Raw genomic sequence first — 18,877 nt, 5'->3', positions numbered from 1 at the left:
TAAAGCTTAATTTTAAATTATGTGATTTCAGTAATCTTTTGTTTGAATATAATATTGATGTAGACAGTCATGGGCTAATCTTCAGGGCAAATGTATTGCTATTTTGGTCAACATTTTGTGAGATGTTTTATATACCTCCAGAGTATCAAAAATTCTGAGACAGATCTTCATCACATTGGTGAGGAAAATGCTGGCTTATAAGTACAGTGGGGTTGGTATAGTGTAAGGAAGGGTTATAAACCACAAAGTGACAGAGATAGGTCTCAGTCTAACAGAAGTTTATTTAGTCAAGGTTGAAGATGCACCAGGGGAAAAAATATAAGCCACAGGAGCATCTATGACCTGTGCTTTTGCCTAAAGGGTTTTAGGAACTTCAGTATTTAAAGGGGAAAGGGCAAGCAGGAAGGTAAAAACGGGAGAGAGAGTAGGACATGAGGCAGATGGTTATGTTCTTGTGAGGTTCTAATTAGCCTCAGTAAATCTACATCTTACACAAGATAAAGTAAACATGTGGAAAAGGAAGTAGAGGAAATGAGGTGATGCCACAGGATTATGAATTATAGCTGTTTGGAAATAAACAGAAAGCGGTTTTTTTTTTTTTTTTTTTTACCATGGGTCAGTTCCCAAGCTTAACTTTCCCTTTGGAATAGTGAGGTTTGGGTCCTGAGAGTCTATTTTCTTTCACAAGGTTTAGGACAAGTATACTGGCTGGTGATGGATGCTGGGGTTCTTCCATCCTCGGCTATTGTGGTTAGTGCTGTTATGAACATGGGTGCTCATTAGCTATTTTTAAAGAAGCAAATCTCTTTACTTTTTCTTTATTCCAGTGCTTGTATGGTTTAATGCTTTTGCATTTAGATCTGTGATCCATTTGAGGTTTATTTTGAAGTATGGTGTGAGGAATGGATCCAATTATACCTTCCATCCCCTCCAAATATCTATCTAGTTGTTCTAATGCTACTTATTAAAAATCCATTGTTTCCCAGTGATTTGAGATGCCACCTTTTTCATACACTAAAGTAGGTCTATTTTTGGAATTTCAGTTCTGTCTTTTTGACCTGCCAGTCTTTTTTTTTTTCTTGGGATGGGGTCTTGCTCTGTTGCTCAGGCTGTAGTGCATGGTTCACTGCAGCCTCAACCTCGTGGGTTCAAGTAATCCTTCCACTTTAGCCTCCCTAGTAGCTGGGACTACAGGCACTTGCCACCATGCCTGGCTAATTTTAAAATTTTGTGTAGAGACAGTGTTTCCCTATGTTTCCCAGACCTAATCCCCAATGTGATGGCATTAGGTGGGGCCTTTGGGATGTGATTACGTTGTAAGAGCTGAGCTCTTTGAATGGGACTAGGTCCTTTGTAAAAGAGACATCAGAGAATTCCTTTGCCCCTTTACCATATGAGGACATAGGGAGACGACGATTGTCTGTGAACCAGAAAACGGGCCCTTATTAGACACTGAATCAGCTAGTGACTTGATCTTAGACTTCTTAGCCTCTAAACCTGTGAGAAATAAATTTGTTATTTATAAGCCACCCAATTTGTGCTATTTTGTTGTAGCAATCCAAACAAACTAAGTACTGAATGACGTTTAATGAACAAATGAGGAATTGGTTATTTATACTCTGGGGACGTTTATTAAGGCTCTGGCAACCCTGTCTGTGTTGGTCTGTGGAGCTGGTCTGTGTCCCCAAGAAGAAGAGTCAGTCACAAGGGCATCTGCATCTGATCCAGCTGTTTGAAGCTTCTCATTGTTCTCCTTATCCAGGGCAGGAAACTTGAGATCCTGGTGAAGACTTCTGGAGGAATCCCTGACGCTTTTCCATAGGAGACGATGCCGTGGGCCACATTGTTACACAGCAGGGGGCCTCCGGAGTCCCCCTGTAGGTAGAGAGGGGAAGGGAGACTGAGACAGGCCTCCTTGCTCCTGCTGCCCTGAGCTCCGGGCTCTCAGAGAAGACAGGGGTGCGTGGGCCCCTTCAATTACTGGGTGCGTGTGAGATGGAAGATTGGTGGGGTGCAGATCCAAGCCTCTGGACCCTTTTGGTAGCTGGACTTCAGCTCCGTCTGAGTTACTGTCTCCAGCCCAATCCGAGTCAAGGTACCTCCCCCTTCTCCAGGAGAATGTTGCCTATGTATATGTTGTGGGTCTTCCTCCTATTTCCCCAGAGACCAGGTTGATGGGGAAATCAGTCCCCAGCTCACCCTGGTCTGGCCCCCAGGCTGAGGCTGTGGGGATGGAATCTGTTCGTACTGCCCTGGCTCTGCATGGGCCCCTCTATCCCGGGGTGTGTTGGCCAATGCCCATGCGTTACCCTGAAGGCAGCCTTCCGTTCCCGCCGGTCCCCCACACAAATCTGCCTTCGGCCGTCATAGGAACGGAAGAGGCGGAGGCACTGCCTATCCCTCTGCACTCTCAGCTGCACCTCTCGGAGTGTGTCTGTTCTCCTCGTCTGGCTGACCAAGCCCCAGCCAGCCACAGTGCACTGCGTCCCGGGTCTCAGTCTCTCCTGGGTGCTAGGCAGAGCCACTGGTCTCACATTTCGATTCCGTCTGACTCTTCGGCTCAGCTGGAGGAAGAATGTAGGCATTCCCGCTCAGCTGGGGCCTCCAGCCAAGGCTCAGGGGTCGCTGGTGCAGTACACGTCCCATACCCTCCCCGCTACCCTGAAGCCTTGCCCTCACTTCCTCCTCCATTGTTCCTGGACACACTAGGAAGGAGGCAGAGGGCCAGGTAGGTGGTACCTGCAATAACATGATGTCATTTTGGATGGTCGGCCAATTATATTGAGGGTGGCGGATGGCTCTGCGCACAGTGATGTGTTGCTGGGTGTTTTCCCGTCTCCGGATGTTGTGGGCGCCCAGGGTGACATTTATAGAGCTGCAAAAGCAAGAGGTAGGTCTGGGCTGCAGGAGCTATGGTCCACCAGCTCTGCAGGGTAGGCGGACAGCACCGGGAGGGCAAGACTGCAGCTAACCAGAATCGAGGGGATGGGAGGGCCCAGGGGCTCAGCTGTATCCTCTTTCTCAGCAGCTCTGAGCTAGGGATGACAGGGTGGTAGTTGCCTTCAGGTTTGCTGCCCCAGATTAAATTGATAAATAGCCTGAGTTTATATTTTGAGCCCCAATATGTGTCTTCCATCTCTTCCTCTTGCTCTTTTTGATCATATCCTACTTTCCTCATCATTTACACTGGCCTGTTCCCTCCTGCAAAGACTCAGTTGGTCTCTCTTTCACCCTTTCGTTGCTACAACCCTTCTTTCAGATGGCTGCTCCGAAGAGCTCCCCAGGGCTGTGTTCCTGGCTGCCCAGGAAGCTCCTTAACTCCTCACCTTCCCCAGCAGTGAGCTGCTGTCAGCACAAAGTTGTCTCGCACCAGGAACCCTCCGCAGCTGGTCGGAATTCCTCCTGGAGACTGGATCTGAAGATAGGCCATGTAGGGGCGGGAGTGGGGCCTGGTCTCCCGGCCTCCGATTATCTCCCCTGGAAGGAAGCATTTGGCACTTAACTCTATGCTTGCTGAACCTGCAGTGTGGGTACCAGATTGGTGGCTCCAGAAAGGCTGGAAGATGGGGATGGCAGGAGAGAGGGTGCAGGAGAGGGAGGAGATGGTGCTGAGGGTTGGAGTCTATGGGGCACCAGATTGGGAGGGGGCTCCTGGGTTCTACAGGAAACACTGCTGTCTTGAAAGGAGCTCTTTTCCCCATCCTAGGCCTCAGCTCCCTTCTCCTCTCCAAAAGAGGGAGAACAACCCTTGTTCCAGGCAAGCCCAGCTTCAGCCTCAGGTATTGAGGAGATGCTTTGCTGTTAAGTACAGGATTGTTCCTGAAGTTCCCTTATACTTTCATCCTCATGGAGCTTCCCAGAACCCTCTGAGTCCAATTCAAGACCAGGTGGGACTGGTGTTTAAAAATCTAAACATGAGCTGATGGTACTGTTACTGCTGTATTCTTACCTCCTAGGTAAGCTCTGACACATGCTGCCGAATTATTTATACAAAGCAAGTTTTTATAGCACTTACAGTGTGCGGGCAATTCCAAGACATTTAAGTACTCTAACTTATTTAACTCTCATGGCAACTCCACAAGGTCGGTATTAATATTATTCTCATTTTATAGATGAGGAAACTGAGGAAATACGAATTCAAATAACTTGCTCAACAGTACAGAATTGGGATATACAAGGCACTTTGGCTCAAGAATCTATGGGATGGTGTCAGGCCTCTGAGGGTGGGGACGGTCACTTACCTGCCTTGGCCCCAGTGGGTAGGAGAAAGGCCAGCAGAAGCAGGAGTGGCTGCATCTTTCCTGAAAGACTGCCCAGTCGGTTGCTGCTGTGCTTCCTTCTGCTAGACTTTAAGGCCCTGAGAGAGGAAGGAAGGGGTGGGGATAGGGGATTGAGAATTCACAGTCCCATTCTCCTGCTACCACGATAGGTTTCATCACCCAAGGCTGCTCAGGAGGTTTGCCCGCAAACTGCTGGAGATCTGGGTGAGAGGGTGTAATCCAAGCCAACATGGTGAGCTCTTGTGCAGCTGCTGAGTCAGTGCCGAGAACAGAAATAGGAATCCAGCACAACAAGGAAGGGGCTTTGGGCATTGTGTCCAGAACCCTCAATCCATCAAATTCCAGAATACTCCAGCAAAGCAAGAAAGCTGGCAGCTGCCCAATTCCTGTTTTCTACTCCTCTGGGATTAGAGCATCAGTCCTTTTGAATTTCTGGGTTTCTCTTAATGAATGCAAGTTCCCTGGATTGCTTATCTGTATATACTTAATAAGTCTGGGACAAGGATGAATGAAAGGGTGTGGTGTGGTGAGGGATGTGGGTAAGAACATCAGGAAAAAGTTGAAAGGGGCAGAAGAGGAAAGGGTAAGCCTGCCTGCTTTCACTGTTTGGCCCAAGACCACCCTGCTGAGACCCCTGTTGCCCCAATTTCTTTCTAGAAGTTGTCAAGTCAGATTGCGTAGGTACTCTCCTGAGTAGGTGAAGCATGCTGCTGGAGAAAGAAAAGGAAGAACAAGGCTCTGACACTCACAATTACTTTCTCAGGTCACTGGAGGCCTCAGTGAAAGTTATGACACAATTGAAGACTTCTACTTGCCTGCTTCCTACCCAAGGTTAAAGTCTTTATGTTCCAGATGGCTCCTTGCTTGCAGAAAAGGTTTAGTGACTTGATTTTATTGGGAGCTGTCATATCCTAGCTGGAAAATATCTAAGATCCCATTTCATTGGTCACATTAAAGGCCCATCAACCTAATCCCAGGAGCAAAAGCTTCTGAGAAGGAGGTACATTCATTGCTGTGCTACCTATAAGGGAACCAGAGCCACATATTCAACAATGGGAGAAAAGAACAGCAAATTACTGCAGAGTAACACAGTGGATTATTAAAAACACTTAAAAATATTTAGAAGATTCTGTGTATGCACAGAAAACCGTTATAATCCAGTATAATTTTTGCAGAAATAGCAGAATTGAAGACTAATACAATTCCCAATCTCTTTTTTCTGTCTTTTATTTTTAAAATCTTTTACTTGTGTATTTATTTTTAACTTTTATTTTAGGTTTGGGGGTACATGTGAAGGTTTGTTACATAGGTAAACACACGTTATGGAGGTTTGTTGTATGTATTTATCACCCAGATATTAAGACCAGCGCTCAATAGTTATCTTTTCCGCTCCTCTCACTCTTCTTACCCCACTGTCTGTTGTTTTCTTCTTTGTGTTCGTAAGTTCTTATCATTTCGTAAGCTCCCATGTATAAGTGAGAACATGTACTCTTTGGTTTCCTGTGTTAGTTGGCTAAGGATAATAGCCTCCAGTTCCATCCATGTCTCTGCAAAGGTTATGAGTCCATTCTTTTTTATGACTGCATATGTATATGTACCACGATGTATATATACCACATTTTCTTTAGTCTATTGATGGGCAGTTAGATTGTTTCCACATCTTTGCTATTGTGAACAGTGCTGCAGTGAACATCTGTGTGCATGTGTCTTTATGGTAGAATGATTTATATTTCTCTGGGCAAATATCCAGTAATGGGATTGCTGGGTTGAATGGTAGTTCTGTTTTTAGCTGTTTGAAGAATCACCATACTGCTTTCCGCAACGGTTTAACTGCTCCCACCAACAGTGTGTAAATGTTTTCCTTTGTCTGCAACTTTGCCAGCATCTGTTATTTTTTGACTTTTTAGTCATAGCCATTCTAATTGGTGTGAGATACAATTCCCACTCTTTATGGAGTATAATAGGCCCTCTTGAAAATCTCATAAATGTTAGCGTTCCTTTCCTTATACATAAATATATAATTTTTTCACTTGTTTTTATAGGTGCACAGAGCTTAACCTCTTCTCTTGTACAGGCTCTATAAAATCTCTTTATGCATCTGAAAAGTAACGTGAAGAAGAAGGGAACAAAGAGAGAATAGTATAGCACCTTTATTAGTGCCTTAGCATTTGGCATAATTTAATTTATTAAAATTTTTCAATATTTTGTTTTGTTTTAAAAATGTTAGTTTAACTTAAAAATAGAAGAACAGGATAAAGAAAAACCTGCACATGTGAAAAAAGAGGAGTAAAATATATGCATTCAGTCATGTAATAAATATTGATTAGGAAATTTCATTAATAGTGACCTAGAATTTCATGCAGTCTTCTTGTTAAAAGGAATCAAAGTTGTTTAAGATATCTAAAAACTTTACAAACCTCAAAGAACTACCAGCCTTGAAGTGACTATCAGATCAGGTTGAAGGAATAATGAGAGTCTAGTTAGGAAGCTACTGTTGTTCCAAGGGAATGTGCTGAATCCACAAAATTTCAACTTTTTTTTTGATGGTCACATTAAGGAATAATCTATAGAAAATATTTACAGAATGCTCTATGGTTTCTTCTGAAGAATGGATAGGTAAACACACGTTATGGAGGTTTGTTGTATGTATTTATCACCCATATATTAAGACCAGCGCTCAATAGTTATCTTTTCCGCTCCTCTCACTCTTCTTACCCCACTGTCTGTTGTTTTCTTCTTTGTGTTCGTAAGTTCTTATCATTTCGTAAGCTCCCATGTATAAGTGAGAACATGTACTCGTTGGTTTCCTGTGTTAGTTGGCTAAGGATAATAGCCTCCAGTTCCATCCATGTCTCTGCAAAGGTTATGAGTCCATTCTTTTTTATGACTGCATATGTCATAAAAAAGACTTCCCTTTATGGGATTAGCATAACCTCCATGCCAAACCCAATAAAGACAATATAGAAATGAAACATTATAGCTCAATATAACTTTTGAATATTGATGCAAACCAAATCAATCAATAAGCAAATAGATATTAATATATCATAAGTAACTTGGGTTTATCCTAGGAACACATAGTTGACTTTTCATTTGAAAAGCAAAATTGCTGTAACACATCATATGAATTGATTAAAGAAGAAACATCATGTGATTATTTAAGTGAAACAACGAAGTCTTCAAACATTTTCTAAAATTTACCCTTATTTACTTAAAAAATATTCTTAGCAGACTAGGAATAAAAAGAAATATCTTTAATCTGATAGAAGTTAGCCACAAAATTCCCACAGCAATCAATCATTATACTTAATGGAAAAGTGTTAAAACCTTTTTTTTTGAGAGCAAAACATTACAAGAATGCTGGAATACAAATTATTATCAGTTCTGTTCAACAGTACACTAGCGGTTTTAGCCAGTGCAGTTAGGTAGGAAATGGAAATGAAAGGTATAAAGACAGGAAAAGAGAAAACAAAATTGTAATGATATGAGGAAATGGTAGTATACGTAGACAATCCAAAAGCATTTACAGGTAAATTACCATAATTAATAAGAGTTTTACAGATTTGCTAGAAAAAATCAATTTAAAACAATCATATTTCTACATGTACTGCAACACTGTTAGAAATTTTTAGAAAGTAATACTTAAATGGCATGGAAATGATCAAATAACTAAATATAAATCTTAAAGAATATGTGAAAGACCTCTTTAGTGAAAATTATAAAACTGAATGAAGAGACATTCAAGAAGACCTAAACATGGAGAGATTCCATGTTCATAGATTGGAAGAAGACTAAATATTGTAAAATGTCAGCTCTCCCAAAATTGATCTATATAGATTCATTGCAATGAGAGGGATTTTATAGAACTTAACAGATTGTAAGTATATTTGGAAAACAAATGGCTAATGATAGCCAGGACACCATTAAAGAATGAGAATAAGATGGAAGACTTGTTTTAGCAAACAAAGCCATGGGAATGAAGATAGTGTGTTACTGATGAGGCATAGAAACATAGACTAATGGACCAGAAATAAGGACTCCACATGCATGTGGACACTGACATGCACATGGATGGATTGATTTATGATGAATGTTACATCTTTCATCATAATAGGGAAAAGACTTTTCCGTTTTTCTCCCCAGTAAATGGTACTGGGATAATAAAGTGCCTTTATGGTGTCCTATAGAGACTCATATTTTCTATATGGAAAAATAAAACTTGATCTTCTTCCCCCAAAATATCAAAAAACCTAGGTAGATTATGGATCCAAGTAGGAATAATGATTTGAATATATAATGGAAGAATATCTTCATGATAGGTAAAGATTTTAGTACTGTATATAAGGTACTAATAATGAAGAAAAGAACTGACGAATTTGACACATCAAAATTGAGAGAAACAAAAGACAATTCATAGAGTAGGCAAAGATGCTTGAAATACACATTATCAAAAAAGGGCTTATATTCAAATTATATAAAGAACTTGTATAAATCTGGCCAGTTGCAGTGGCTCACCCGTGCCCCACACGTTGGGAGACCAAGGCGGGCAGACCACTTGAGGTCAGGAGTTGGAGACCAGCCTGACCAACATGGTGAAAACCTGTCTCTACGAAGAATATACACAAAAAAATTAGCCAGGATGGTGGCACATACTTGTAACCTCAGCTGCTTGAGTGGCTGAGGTAGAATTGCTTGGGGAACTGGGGAGGCTGAGGTTGCTGTAAGCCGAGATTGCCTCACTGGGCAACAAAGCGAGACTGTCTCAAAACAAAACAAAACAGAAAAAACTTGCAATGAAGAAGACAATTAACTTAATAAAACAGTAGCCAAAAGACTTGAAGAGTTTTATCTCAAAACAGGAAATCAAAGTGGTCAGTAAACATGAAAACATGTTACTCTGACTAGATATTAGAGAAGCACTCATTTGAGCATAATGAAGGCCACGTATGGTGGCTTATGCCTGTAATCCCAGCACTTTGGGAGGCCAAGGTGAGGGGATCACTTGAGCCCAGGAGTTGGAGACTGGGTGTGATGGCATGTGCCTGTAGTCCCAGCTACTTGGAAGGCTGTAGTGGGAGTTGAGGCTGCAGTGAGCCATGATTGTGCCATTGCATTCCAGCCTGGGTGACAAGGCAAGACCCTGTCTCAAGGAAAGAAAAAAGAAAAAAGTGCAATACCAGTTACAGCTACCATGTTGGCTCTTTTTTCCAATCCTAGGTATATACCCTAGAGAAACATTGGGTGCAAATTTCTACCACACACATGTCCAAGAAGGTCATAGCAGCATGTTCATGATAGCCTCAAACTGGAAACACTTGGAAGGTCCACCAATAGCACCATGAATAATCAAATTGTAGTATATTCATATAATGGAATATTGCTTAGCCATAAAAATAAAACTTCCTTCATGCAGCTATGCAAATGAATCTTACAAGCATAATGTTAAAAGAACCCAAGAAGACTACTTTAATTTTATTTATATAAAGTTCAAAACTAGGCAAAATGAAAGTATATTGGATAGCAATATATATATATATGGGGTAAATGTATGATGAAAAGCAAGGAAATAGTTATCACCAAAGTCAGAAAAGTAGTTAACTCTGGAATTGGAGGGCAGAGAGGGCATTTTGAGTAGGAAGAGACATATGGCAGATTTCAGTAGTGTTGAACAAACCCAATTTCCTGACATAAAATGTAGTGTTTACCTTATAATTACTCTTTAAACTCTCAATTTATGTTTTATGAACTCTTGTGTGTACATTTTGTAATACATTTAAAAAAAAATCTGATTGCCAGAGGATGGGGATTAGAGAGAACATTCAGATAGAGAGGGGAATATATGAGTAGAGTGGGGCACATACTTTTAATTTATTTTTTATCTTAATAAAAATTATAATATTTGAAAAAAAGACCAATATGTTTCACAATAGCTATAACTGGTTACATCTGCTTTTGACTGTTTTATTACATTTCCGTCAGTTATAATTTTTTTTCTCCTCTGGGATGTTGGGACATTAATGTAGAGTGTTTTCCACCTCCTCCCTGGGCCCCATAAGCCACTGACAATGCAAATCCTCTGAGAAGGCAGTTGCCAGTTGTTGCTGGGTCAAATCCCCCTCCTTTCCTCTGATGCTACTCTAGTCAGTAACCAATTTAGTTCCTCTTGTCTTTATAGGAGACCAGCATAGTACTGAATCGCTCCAGACCCTCAGGGCTACCTTAAAATCACTCTTAAAAGGACATTTTGGAAGCTCCTTGGGAAGTTCCCACTGATGAACTTGTGATTGCTTTATTAAGGGTCAGTGCTGAGAGAGGGGTGTGCCAGAGTCATTGTCTTCCAACCACAGTTGTCTTCAGGGAGCCAGATGCTTTCTTGCCAAGAACTGGCCTGTGTTGTCATTCTTGTAGGAAAGAAAAGGTGACAAAGAAAAGAGTGAGCCCCTCAGAGGGTCCTGAAATACATAATTTGCTGTAGCAAAATCACTGGGAGTTGCTTAAAATCTTCTCATCAGAGTAGTCAGAGGGAAACAGGCAAGCAGAAGCCCTGGCTATGGCAGAGAAAGATTTGAAAAAAGATTCAAGGTCCTTCATGTTTCCTGGCAGAAAGGCTTACTTCTAAGATTGAGCAGTGCCTCTGTGATCCTGGGTAGATGTGAGAAAGACGTAAAGGTGATGTGTGTGTATGTTTATATATGTGTGTATGTATATATATATATGTAATTTTTTTCCTTATCGATTCATCCATTGGTGAATATTTAGCTTGATTACATATCTTTGCTATTGTGGGTAGTGCTGCATAAACACGGAAGTGCAGGTATCCCTTTGGTATACTGATTTCCTTTCATTTCAATAAATACCCAGTAGTGGAAATGCTGGATCATGTGGTAGCTCTATTTTTTATTTATTTATTTTTTTGTGAAACCTCCATACTGTTTTCCATAATTGCTATGCTAATTTATATTCTCACCAACAGTGGATAAGTTTCCTTTTCTCTGCATCCTCGCCAGCATTCCTTATATTTTGTCTTTTTGATAATAGCATTATAACTGAAGTCAGATGATACCTCATGGTGGTTTTGATTTGCATTTTCCTGGTAATGAATGATGTTGAACACTTTTTCTTTTTTTTTTTTTTTTGAGACGGAGTCTCACTCTGTCGCCGGGGCTGGAGTGCAGTGGCCGGATCTCAGCTCACTGCAAGCTCCGCCTCCCGGGTTCCCGCCATTCTCCTGCCTCAGCCTCCCGAGTAGCTGGGACTACAGGCGCCCGCCACCTCGCCCGGCTAGTTTTTTGTATTTTTTAGTAGAGACGGGGTTTCACCGTGTTAGCCAGGATGGTCTCGATCTCCTGACCTCGTGATCCGCCCGTCTCGGCCTCCCAAAGTGCTGGGATTACAGGCTTGAGCCACCGCGCCCGGCCTGAACACTTTTTCATATCTCTGTTGGCCATTTTCTTTTAAGAAATGTCTATTCCTATCCTTTGCCCTTTTTCATAGGATTATTATTATTATTATTTTGCTGTTGAATTTTTGAGTTCCTTGTATATTCTGGATATTAGTTCCTTGCTGGATGAATAGTTTGCAAATATTTTCTCCCATTTTATAGGTTGTCTCTTTATTCTGTTGCTTCCTTTGCTGTGCAGAGCTTTTATTTTAATATAGTCTATTTTGTCTATGTTTGTTTTTGTTGCCTGTGCTTTTGAGGTCTTAACCATGAAAGCTTTGCCTGGATTGAAGTCCTAAAGCATTACTCCTATGTTTTTTTCTAGTAGTTTCATATTTTTGGGTCTTACATTTAAGGCTTTAATACATTTCAAGTTGGTTTTTGTATATGGAAAGAGATAGGGATCTAGTTTCATTCTTCTGCATATAGATAGCTGGTTTTGCCAGAATCATTCATTGAAGAGGGTGTCCTTTTCCCAATGTATGCTCGTGGCAACTGTCAAAAATCAGCTGGCTGTAAATACATGGATTTATTTCTGGGTTCTCTATTATGTTCCATTAGTTTAAATGTCTGTTTAAATTCCAGTGCCATGCTGATTTTGTTACTATAGCTTTGTAGTATATTTGAAGTCAAGTAGTGTGATACCTCCAGCTTTGTTCTTTTTGCTCAGGATTGCTTTGGCTATTCAGGATCTTTTTTGGTTCCATATAAATTTTAGGATTTTTTTCTATACCTGTGAAGAATGTCATTGACATTTTGATAGGAATTGCATGGAATTCATAGATAGGGATTGCTTTGGGTAATATGGTTATTTTTCACAATATTAATTCTTCTTTTTCCTGAGCATGAGATGTCTTTTCATTTTATTTTATTTTTTATTTTTCCATAAGTTATTGGGGTACTGGTGGTATTTGGTTGCATGAGTAATTTCTCTAGTGGTGATTTGTGAGATTCTGGTGCACTCTTCACCTGAGCAGTATACACTACACCATATTTGTAGTGTTTATCCCTCCTCCCACTTTTCCTCCCAAGTCCCCAAAGTCCATTGTATCATTCTTATACCTTTGCATCCTCATAGCTTAACTCCTGCATATCAGTGAGAACATACAATGCTTGGTTTTCCATTTCTGAGTTACTTCACTTAGAATAATAGTCTCCAATCTCATCCAGGTCACTGTGAATGCCATTAATTAATTCCTTTTTATGGCTAAGTAGTATTCCATTGTATAAATATACCAGTTTCTTTTTTTTTTCCTGAGGAAGGATTTTATTTCTTTTACAATTTTTTTTAGATATTATAAAATAGGAATAATCTGACTGTAATTAGTCTAATTACAGATTACTTATTTACATATCTGATATTATATACTAAGCTGTGAGCTATTTATGGATACTTTTTTATTATACTTTAAGTTCTAGGGTACATGTGCACAACGTGCAGGTTTGTTACATATGTATACATGTGCCGTGGTGTGCTGCAGCGATTAACTTGTCATTTACATTAGGTATATCTCCTAATGCTATCCCTCCCCCCTACCCCCTCCCCACAATAGGACCCATTGTGTGATGCTCTCCTTCCTGTGTCCAAGTGATCTCACTGTTCAGTTCCCACCTATGAGTGAGAACATGTGGTATTTGGTTTTCTGTTCTTGCGATTGTTTGCTGAGAATGATGGTTTCCAGCTGCATCCATCTCCCTACAAAGGACATGAACTCATCCTTTTTTATGGTTGCATAGCATTCCATGGTGTATATGTGTCACATTTTCTTAATCTAGTCTGTCATTGATGGACATTTGGGTTGATTCCAAGTCTTTGCTATTGTGAATAGTGCTGCAATAAACATACGGGTGCATATGTCTTTATAGCAGCATGGCTTATAATTCTTTGGGTATATACCCAGTAATGGGATGGCTGGGTCAAATGGTATTTCTAGTTCTAGATCCTCGAGGAATCGCCACACTGTTTTCCACAATGGTTGAACTAGTTTACAGTCCCACCAACAGTGTAAAGTGTTCCTATTTCTCCACATCCTCTCCAGCACCTGTTGTTTCCTGATTTTTTAATGATTGCCATTCCAGCAGGTGTGAGATGGTATCTCATTGTGGTTTTGATTTGCATTTCTCTGATGGCAAGTGATCATGAGCCTTTTTTCATGTGCCTGTTGGCTGTATGAATGTCTTCTTTTGAGAAGTGTCTGTTCATATCCTTTGCCCACTTTTTGATGGGGTTGTTTGTTTTTCTCTTGTAAATTTGACTGAGTTCTTTATAGGTTCTGGATATTAGGCCTTTGTCAGATGAGTAGATTGCAAAAATTTTCTCCCATTCTGTAGGTTGCCTGTTCACTCTGATGGTAGTTTCTTTTGCTGTGCAGAAGCTCTTTAGTTTAATGAGATCCCATTTGTCAATTTTGGCTTTTGTTGCCATTGCTTTTGGTGTTTTAGACATGAAGTCCTTGCCCATGTCTATGTCCTGAATGGTATTACCTATGTTTTCTTCCAGGGTTTTTATGGTTTTAGGTCTAACATTTAAGTCTCTAATCCATCTTGAATTAATTTTCGTATAAGGAGTAAGGAAAGGATCCACTTTCAGCTTTCTACTTATGCCTAGTCAATTTTCCCAGCACCATTTATTAAATAGGGAATCCTTTCCCCATTTCTTGTTTTTGTCAGGTTTGTCAAAGATCAGATGGCTGTAGATGTATGGTATTATTTCTGAGGGCTCTGTTCAATTCCATTGGTCTATATCTCTGTTTTGGTACCAGTACCATGCTGTTTTGGTTACTGTAGCCTTGTAGTATAGTTTGAAGTCAGGTAGTGTGATGCCTCCAGCTTTGTTCTTTTGACTTAGGATTGTCTTGGCAATACGGGCTCTTTTTTGGTTCCATATGAACTTTAAAGCAGTATTTTCCAATTCTGTGAAGAAAGTCATTGGTAGCTTGATGGGGATGGCATTGAATCTATAAATGACCTTGGGCAGTATGGCCATTTTCACAATATTGATTCTTCATATCCATGAGCATGGTATGTTCTTCCATTTGTTTGTGTCCTCTTTTATTTCACTGAGCAGTGGTTTGTAGTTCTCCTTGAAGAGGTCCTTTACATCCCTTGTAAGTTGGATTTCTAGGTATTTTATTCTCTTTGAAGCTATTGTGAATGGGAGTTCATTCATGATTTGGCTCTCTGTTTGTCTGTTACAGGTGTATAAGAATGCTTGTGATTTTTGCACATTGATTTTGTATCCTGAGACTTTGCTGAAGTTGCTTATCAGCTTAAGGAGATTTTGGGCTGAGATGATGGGGTTTTCTAAATATACAACCATGTCATCTGCAAACAGGGACAATTTGACTTCTTCTTTTCCTTACTGAATACCCTTTATTTCTTTCTCTTGCCTGATTGCCCTAGCCAGAACTTCCAACACCATGTTGAATAGGAATGGTGAGAGAGGGCATCCCTGTCTTGTGCCAGTTTTCAAAGGGAATGCTTCCAGTTTTTGCCCATTCAGTATGATATTGGTTGTGGGTTTGTCATAAATATCTCTTATTATTTTGAGATACATTCCATCAATACCGAATTTATTGAGAGTTTTTAGAATGAAGGGTTGTTGAATTTTGTCAAAGGCGTTTTCTGCATCTATTGAGATAATCATGTGGTTTTTGTCTTTGGTTCTGTTTATATGCTGGATTACGTTTATTGATTTGTGTATGTTGAACCAGCCTTGCATCCCAGGGATGAAGTCCACTTGATCATGGTGGATAAGCTTTTTGATGTGCTGCTGGATTCCATTTGCCAGTATTTCATTGAGGATTTTTGCATCAATGTTCATTGGGGATATTGCTCTAAAATTGTCTTTTTTTGTTGTATCTCTGTCAGGCTTTGGTATCAGGATGATGTTGGCCTTCTAAAATGAGTTAGGGAGGATTCCCTCTTTTTCTAGTGATTGGAATAGTTTCAGAAGGAATGGTACCAACTCCTCCTTGTATCTGTGGTAGAATTTGGCTGTGAATCCATCTGGTCCTGGACTTTTTTTGTTTGCTAGGCTATTAATTATTGCCTCAATTTCAGAGCCTGCTATTGGTCTATTCAGGGATTCAGCTTCTTCCTGGTTTAGTCTTGGGAGAGTGTAAGTGTCCAGGAAATTATCCATTTCTTCTAGGTTTTCTAGTTTATTTGCATAGAGGTGTTTATAGTATTCTCTGATGGTAGTTTGTATTTCTGTGGGGTCAGTGGTGATATCCCCTTTATCATTTTTTATTGTATCTATTTGATTCTTCTCTCTTTTCTTCTTTATTAGTCTTGCTAGCGGTCTATCAATTTTGTTGATCTTTTCAAAAAACCAACTCCTGAAGTCATTGATATTTTGGAGGGTTTTTGGTGTCTCTATCTCCTTCAATTCTGCTCTGATCTTAGCTATTTCTTGCTTTCTGCTAGCTTTTGAATGTGTTTGCTCTTGCTTCTCTAGTTCTTTTAATTGTGATGATAGGGTGTCAATTTTAGATCTTTCCTGCTTTTTGTTGTGGGCATTTAGTGCTATAAATTTCCCTCACACACTGCTTTAAATGTGTCCCAGAGATTCTGGTATGTTGTATCTTTGCTCTCACTGGTTGCAAAGAACATCTTTATTTCTGCCTTCATTTCGCTATGTACCCAGTAGTCATTCAGGAGCAGGTTGTTCAGTTTCCATGTAGTTGAGTGGTTTTGATTGAGTTTCTTAGTCCTGAGTTCTAGTTTGATTGCACTGTGGTCTGAGAGACAGTTTGTTATAATTTCTGTTCTTTTACATTTGCTGAGGAGTGCTTTACTTCTGACTATGTGGTCAGTTTTGGAATAAGTATGATGTGGTGCTGAGAAGATGCATATTCTATTGATTTGGGGTGGAGAGTTCTGTAGATGCCTGTTAGGTCCGCTTGGTGCAGAGTTGAGTTCAATTCCTGGATGTTGTTGTTAACTTTCTGTCTCGTTGATCTGTCTAATGTTGACAGTGGGGTGTTAAAGTCTCCCATTATTATTGTATGGGAATCTAAGTCTCTTTGTAAGTCTCTAAGGACTTGCTTTACGAATCTGGGTACTCCTGTATTGGGTGCATATATATTTAGGACGGTTAGCTCTTCCTGATGAATTGATCCCTTTACCATTATGTAATGGCCTTCTTTGTCTCTTTTGATCTTTGATGGTTTAAAATCTGTTTTATCAGAGACTAGGATTGCAACCCCTGCTTTTTTTTTTGTTTTCCATTTGCTTGGTAGATCTTCCTCCATCCCTTTATTTTGAGACTATGTGTGTTTCTGCATGTGAGATGGGTCTCCTGAATACAGCAAACTGATGTGTCTTGACTCTTTATCCAATTAGCCAGTCTGTGTCTTTTAATTGGACCATTTAGTCCATTTACATTTAAGGTTAATATTGTTATGTGTGAACTTGATCCTGTTATTATGATGTTAGCTGGTTATTTTGCTCGCTAGTTGATGCAGTTTCTTCCTAGCATCGATGGACTTTACATTTTGACATGTTTTTGCAATGGCTGGTACCTGTTGTTCCTTTTCATGTTTAGTGCTTACTTCAGGATCTATTGTAGGGCAGGCCTTGTGGTGCCAAAATCTCTAAGCATTTGCTTGTCTGTAACGGATTTTATTTCTCCTTCACTTATGAAACTTAGTTTGGCTAGATATGAAATTCTGGGTTGAAAATTCTTTTCTTTAAGAATGTTGAATATTGGCCCCCACTCTCTTCTGGCTTGGAGAGTTTCTGCTGAGAGATCTGCTGTTAGTCTGATGGGCTTCCCTTTGTGTGTAACCTGTCCTTCCTCTCTGGTTGCCGTTAACATTTTTTTCTTCTTTTCAACTTTGGTGAATCTGACAATTGTGTATCTTGGAGTTGCTCTTCTCAAGGAGTATCTTTGTGGTGTTCTCTGTGTTTCCTGAATTTGGGTGTTGGCCTGCCTTACTAGGTTGGGGAAGTTCTCCTGGATGATATCCTGCAGAGTGTTTTCCAATTTGGTTCCATTTTCCCCATCACTTTCAGTCACACCACTCAGATATAGATTTGGTCTTTTCATGTAATCCCATACTTCTTGGAGCCTTTGTTCATTTCTTTTTACTCTTTTTTCTCCACACTTCTCTTCTCGCTCCATTTTATTCAATTGATCTTCAATCGCTGATGCTCTTTCTTCCAGTTGATCAAATTGGTTACTGAAGCTTGTGCATATGTCTCGTGTTTCTCATGTTATGGTTTTCATCTCTGTCAGTTCTTTTAAGGTCTTCTCTGCATTGATTATTCTAGTTATCCTTTCATCCGTTCTTTTTTCAAAGTTTTTAGTTTCTTTGCGCTGGTTATGTAGTTCCTCCTTTAGCTCTGAGAAGTTTGATTGACTGAAGCCTTCTCTCAACTCGTCAAAGTCATTCTCCGTCCAGCTTTGTTCCATTGCTGGCGATGAGCTGCGTTCCTTTGGAGGGGGAGATGCGCTCTGATTTTTTGAATTTCCAGCTTTTCTGCACTGCTTTTTCCCCATCTTTGTGGTTTTATCTGCCTTTGGTCTTTGGCGATGGTGACGTACTGTTGGGGTTTTGGTGTGGGTGTCCTTTCTGTTTGTTAGTTTTCCTTCTAACAGTCAGGACCCTCAACTGTAGGTCTGTTGGAATTTGCTTGAGGTCCACTCCAGACCCTGTTTGCCTGGGCATCAGCAGTGGAGGCTGCAGAAGATAGAATATTGCTGCACAGCGAGTGTTGCTGTCTTTGATTCTTGCTCTGGAAGCTTCATCTCAGGCGTGTACCCCACCGTGTGAGGTGTGAGGTGTCGTTCTGCACCTAGTGGGGGATGTCTCCCCATTAGGCTACTCAGGGGTCAGGGACCCACTTGAGCAGACAGTCTGTCCATTCTCAGATCTCAACCTCCGTGTTGGCAGATCCACTGCTCTCTTCAAAGCTATCAGACGGGGGCATTTACTTCTGCCGAGGTAAATGAGAATCCCAGAGGAGTCTACAGAGGCAGGCCGGCCTCCTCTAGCTGTGGTGGGCTCCACCCAATTTGAGCTTCCCGGGGACTTTGTTTTACCTACTTAAGCCTCAGCAATGGCAGACACCCCTCCCCCAGCCTCACTGCGGCCTTGCAATTAGATCTCAGACTGCTGTACTTGTAATGAGGGAGGCTCCGTGGGCGTGG

The 18,877-nt window shown here is 40.6% G+C and overlaps 1 protein-coding gene and 1 long non-coding RNA gene across 3 annotated transcripts in view; one reads left to right on the top strand and one right to left on the bottom strand.

Annotated features, from left to right (window-relative positions):
- LOC117069895 overlaps positions 1–18,877 on the top strand; it is a 248,968-nt gene that overhangs the window by 104,471 nt on the left and 125,620 nt on the right. The gene's annotated exons all lie outside the window — the stretch shown is intronic.
- CTSG (cathepsin G) lies at positions 1,569–4,374 on the bottom strand. Its single transcript, XM_033188384.1, has 5 exons — positions 4,242–4,374; positions 3,327–3,477; positions 2,740–2,875; positions 2,310–2,564; positions 1,569–1,875 (listed from the first exon to the last, which is right to left on the bottom strand). The coding sequence occupies exons 1-5, from the start codon at positions 4,294–4,296 to the stop codon at positions 1,702–1,704; spliced, it is 771 nt and encodes a 256-aa protein (XP_033044275.1). The 5' UTR covers positions 4,297–4,374; the 3' UTR covers positions 1,569–1,701.

This window comes from Trachypithecus francoisi, unplaced genomic scaffold, assembly GCF_009764315.1.
Source record: "Trachypithecus francoisi isolate TF-2019V2 unplaced genomic scaffold, Tfra_2.0 Lachesis_group3, whole genome shotgun sequence".
Classification (NCBI taxonomy): Eukaryota; Metazoa; Chordata; class Mammalia; order Primates; family Cercopithecidae; genus Trachypithecus; species Trachypithecus francoisi.
The sequence above is the reverse complement of the archived record's forward strand: the minus strand, read 5'-3'. Positions and strand labels throughout refer to the sequence as shown.

Coding starts and splice junctions, on each gene's coding strand:
- CTSG (XM_033188384.1), bottom strand. CDS start 4,296: ATGCAGCCACTCCTGCTTCTGCTGGCCTTTCTCCTACCCACTGGGGCC. Junction 2,876..3,326: donor GCAGCTCACTGCTGGGGAAG/GTGAGGAGTTAA, acceptor TTGCTTTTGCAG/CTCTATAAATGTCACCCTGG. Junction 1,876..2,309: donor AACGGAAGGCTGCCTTCAGG/GTAACGCATGGG, acceptor CTCTACCTACAG/GGGGACTCCGGAGGCCCCCT.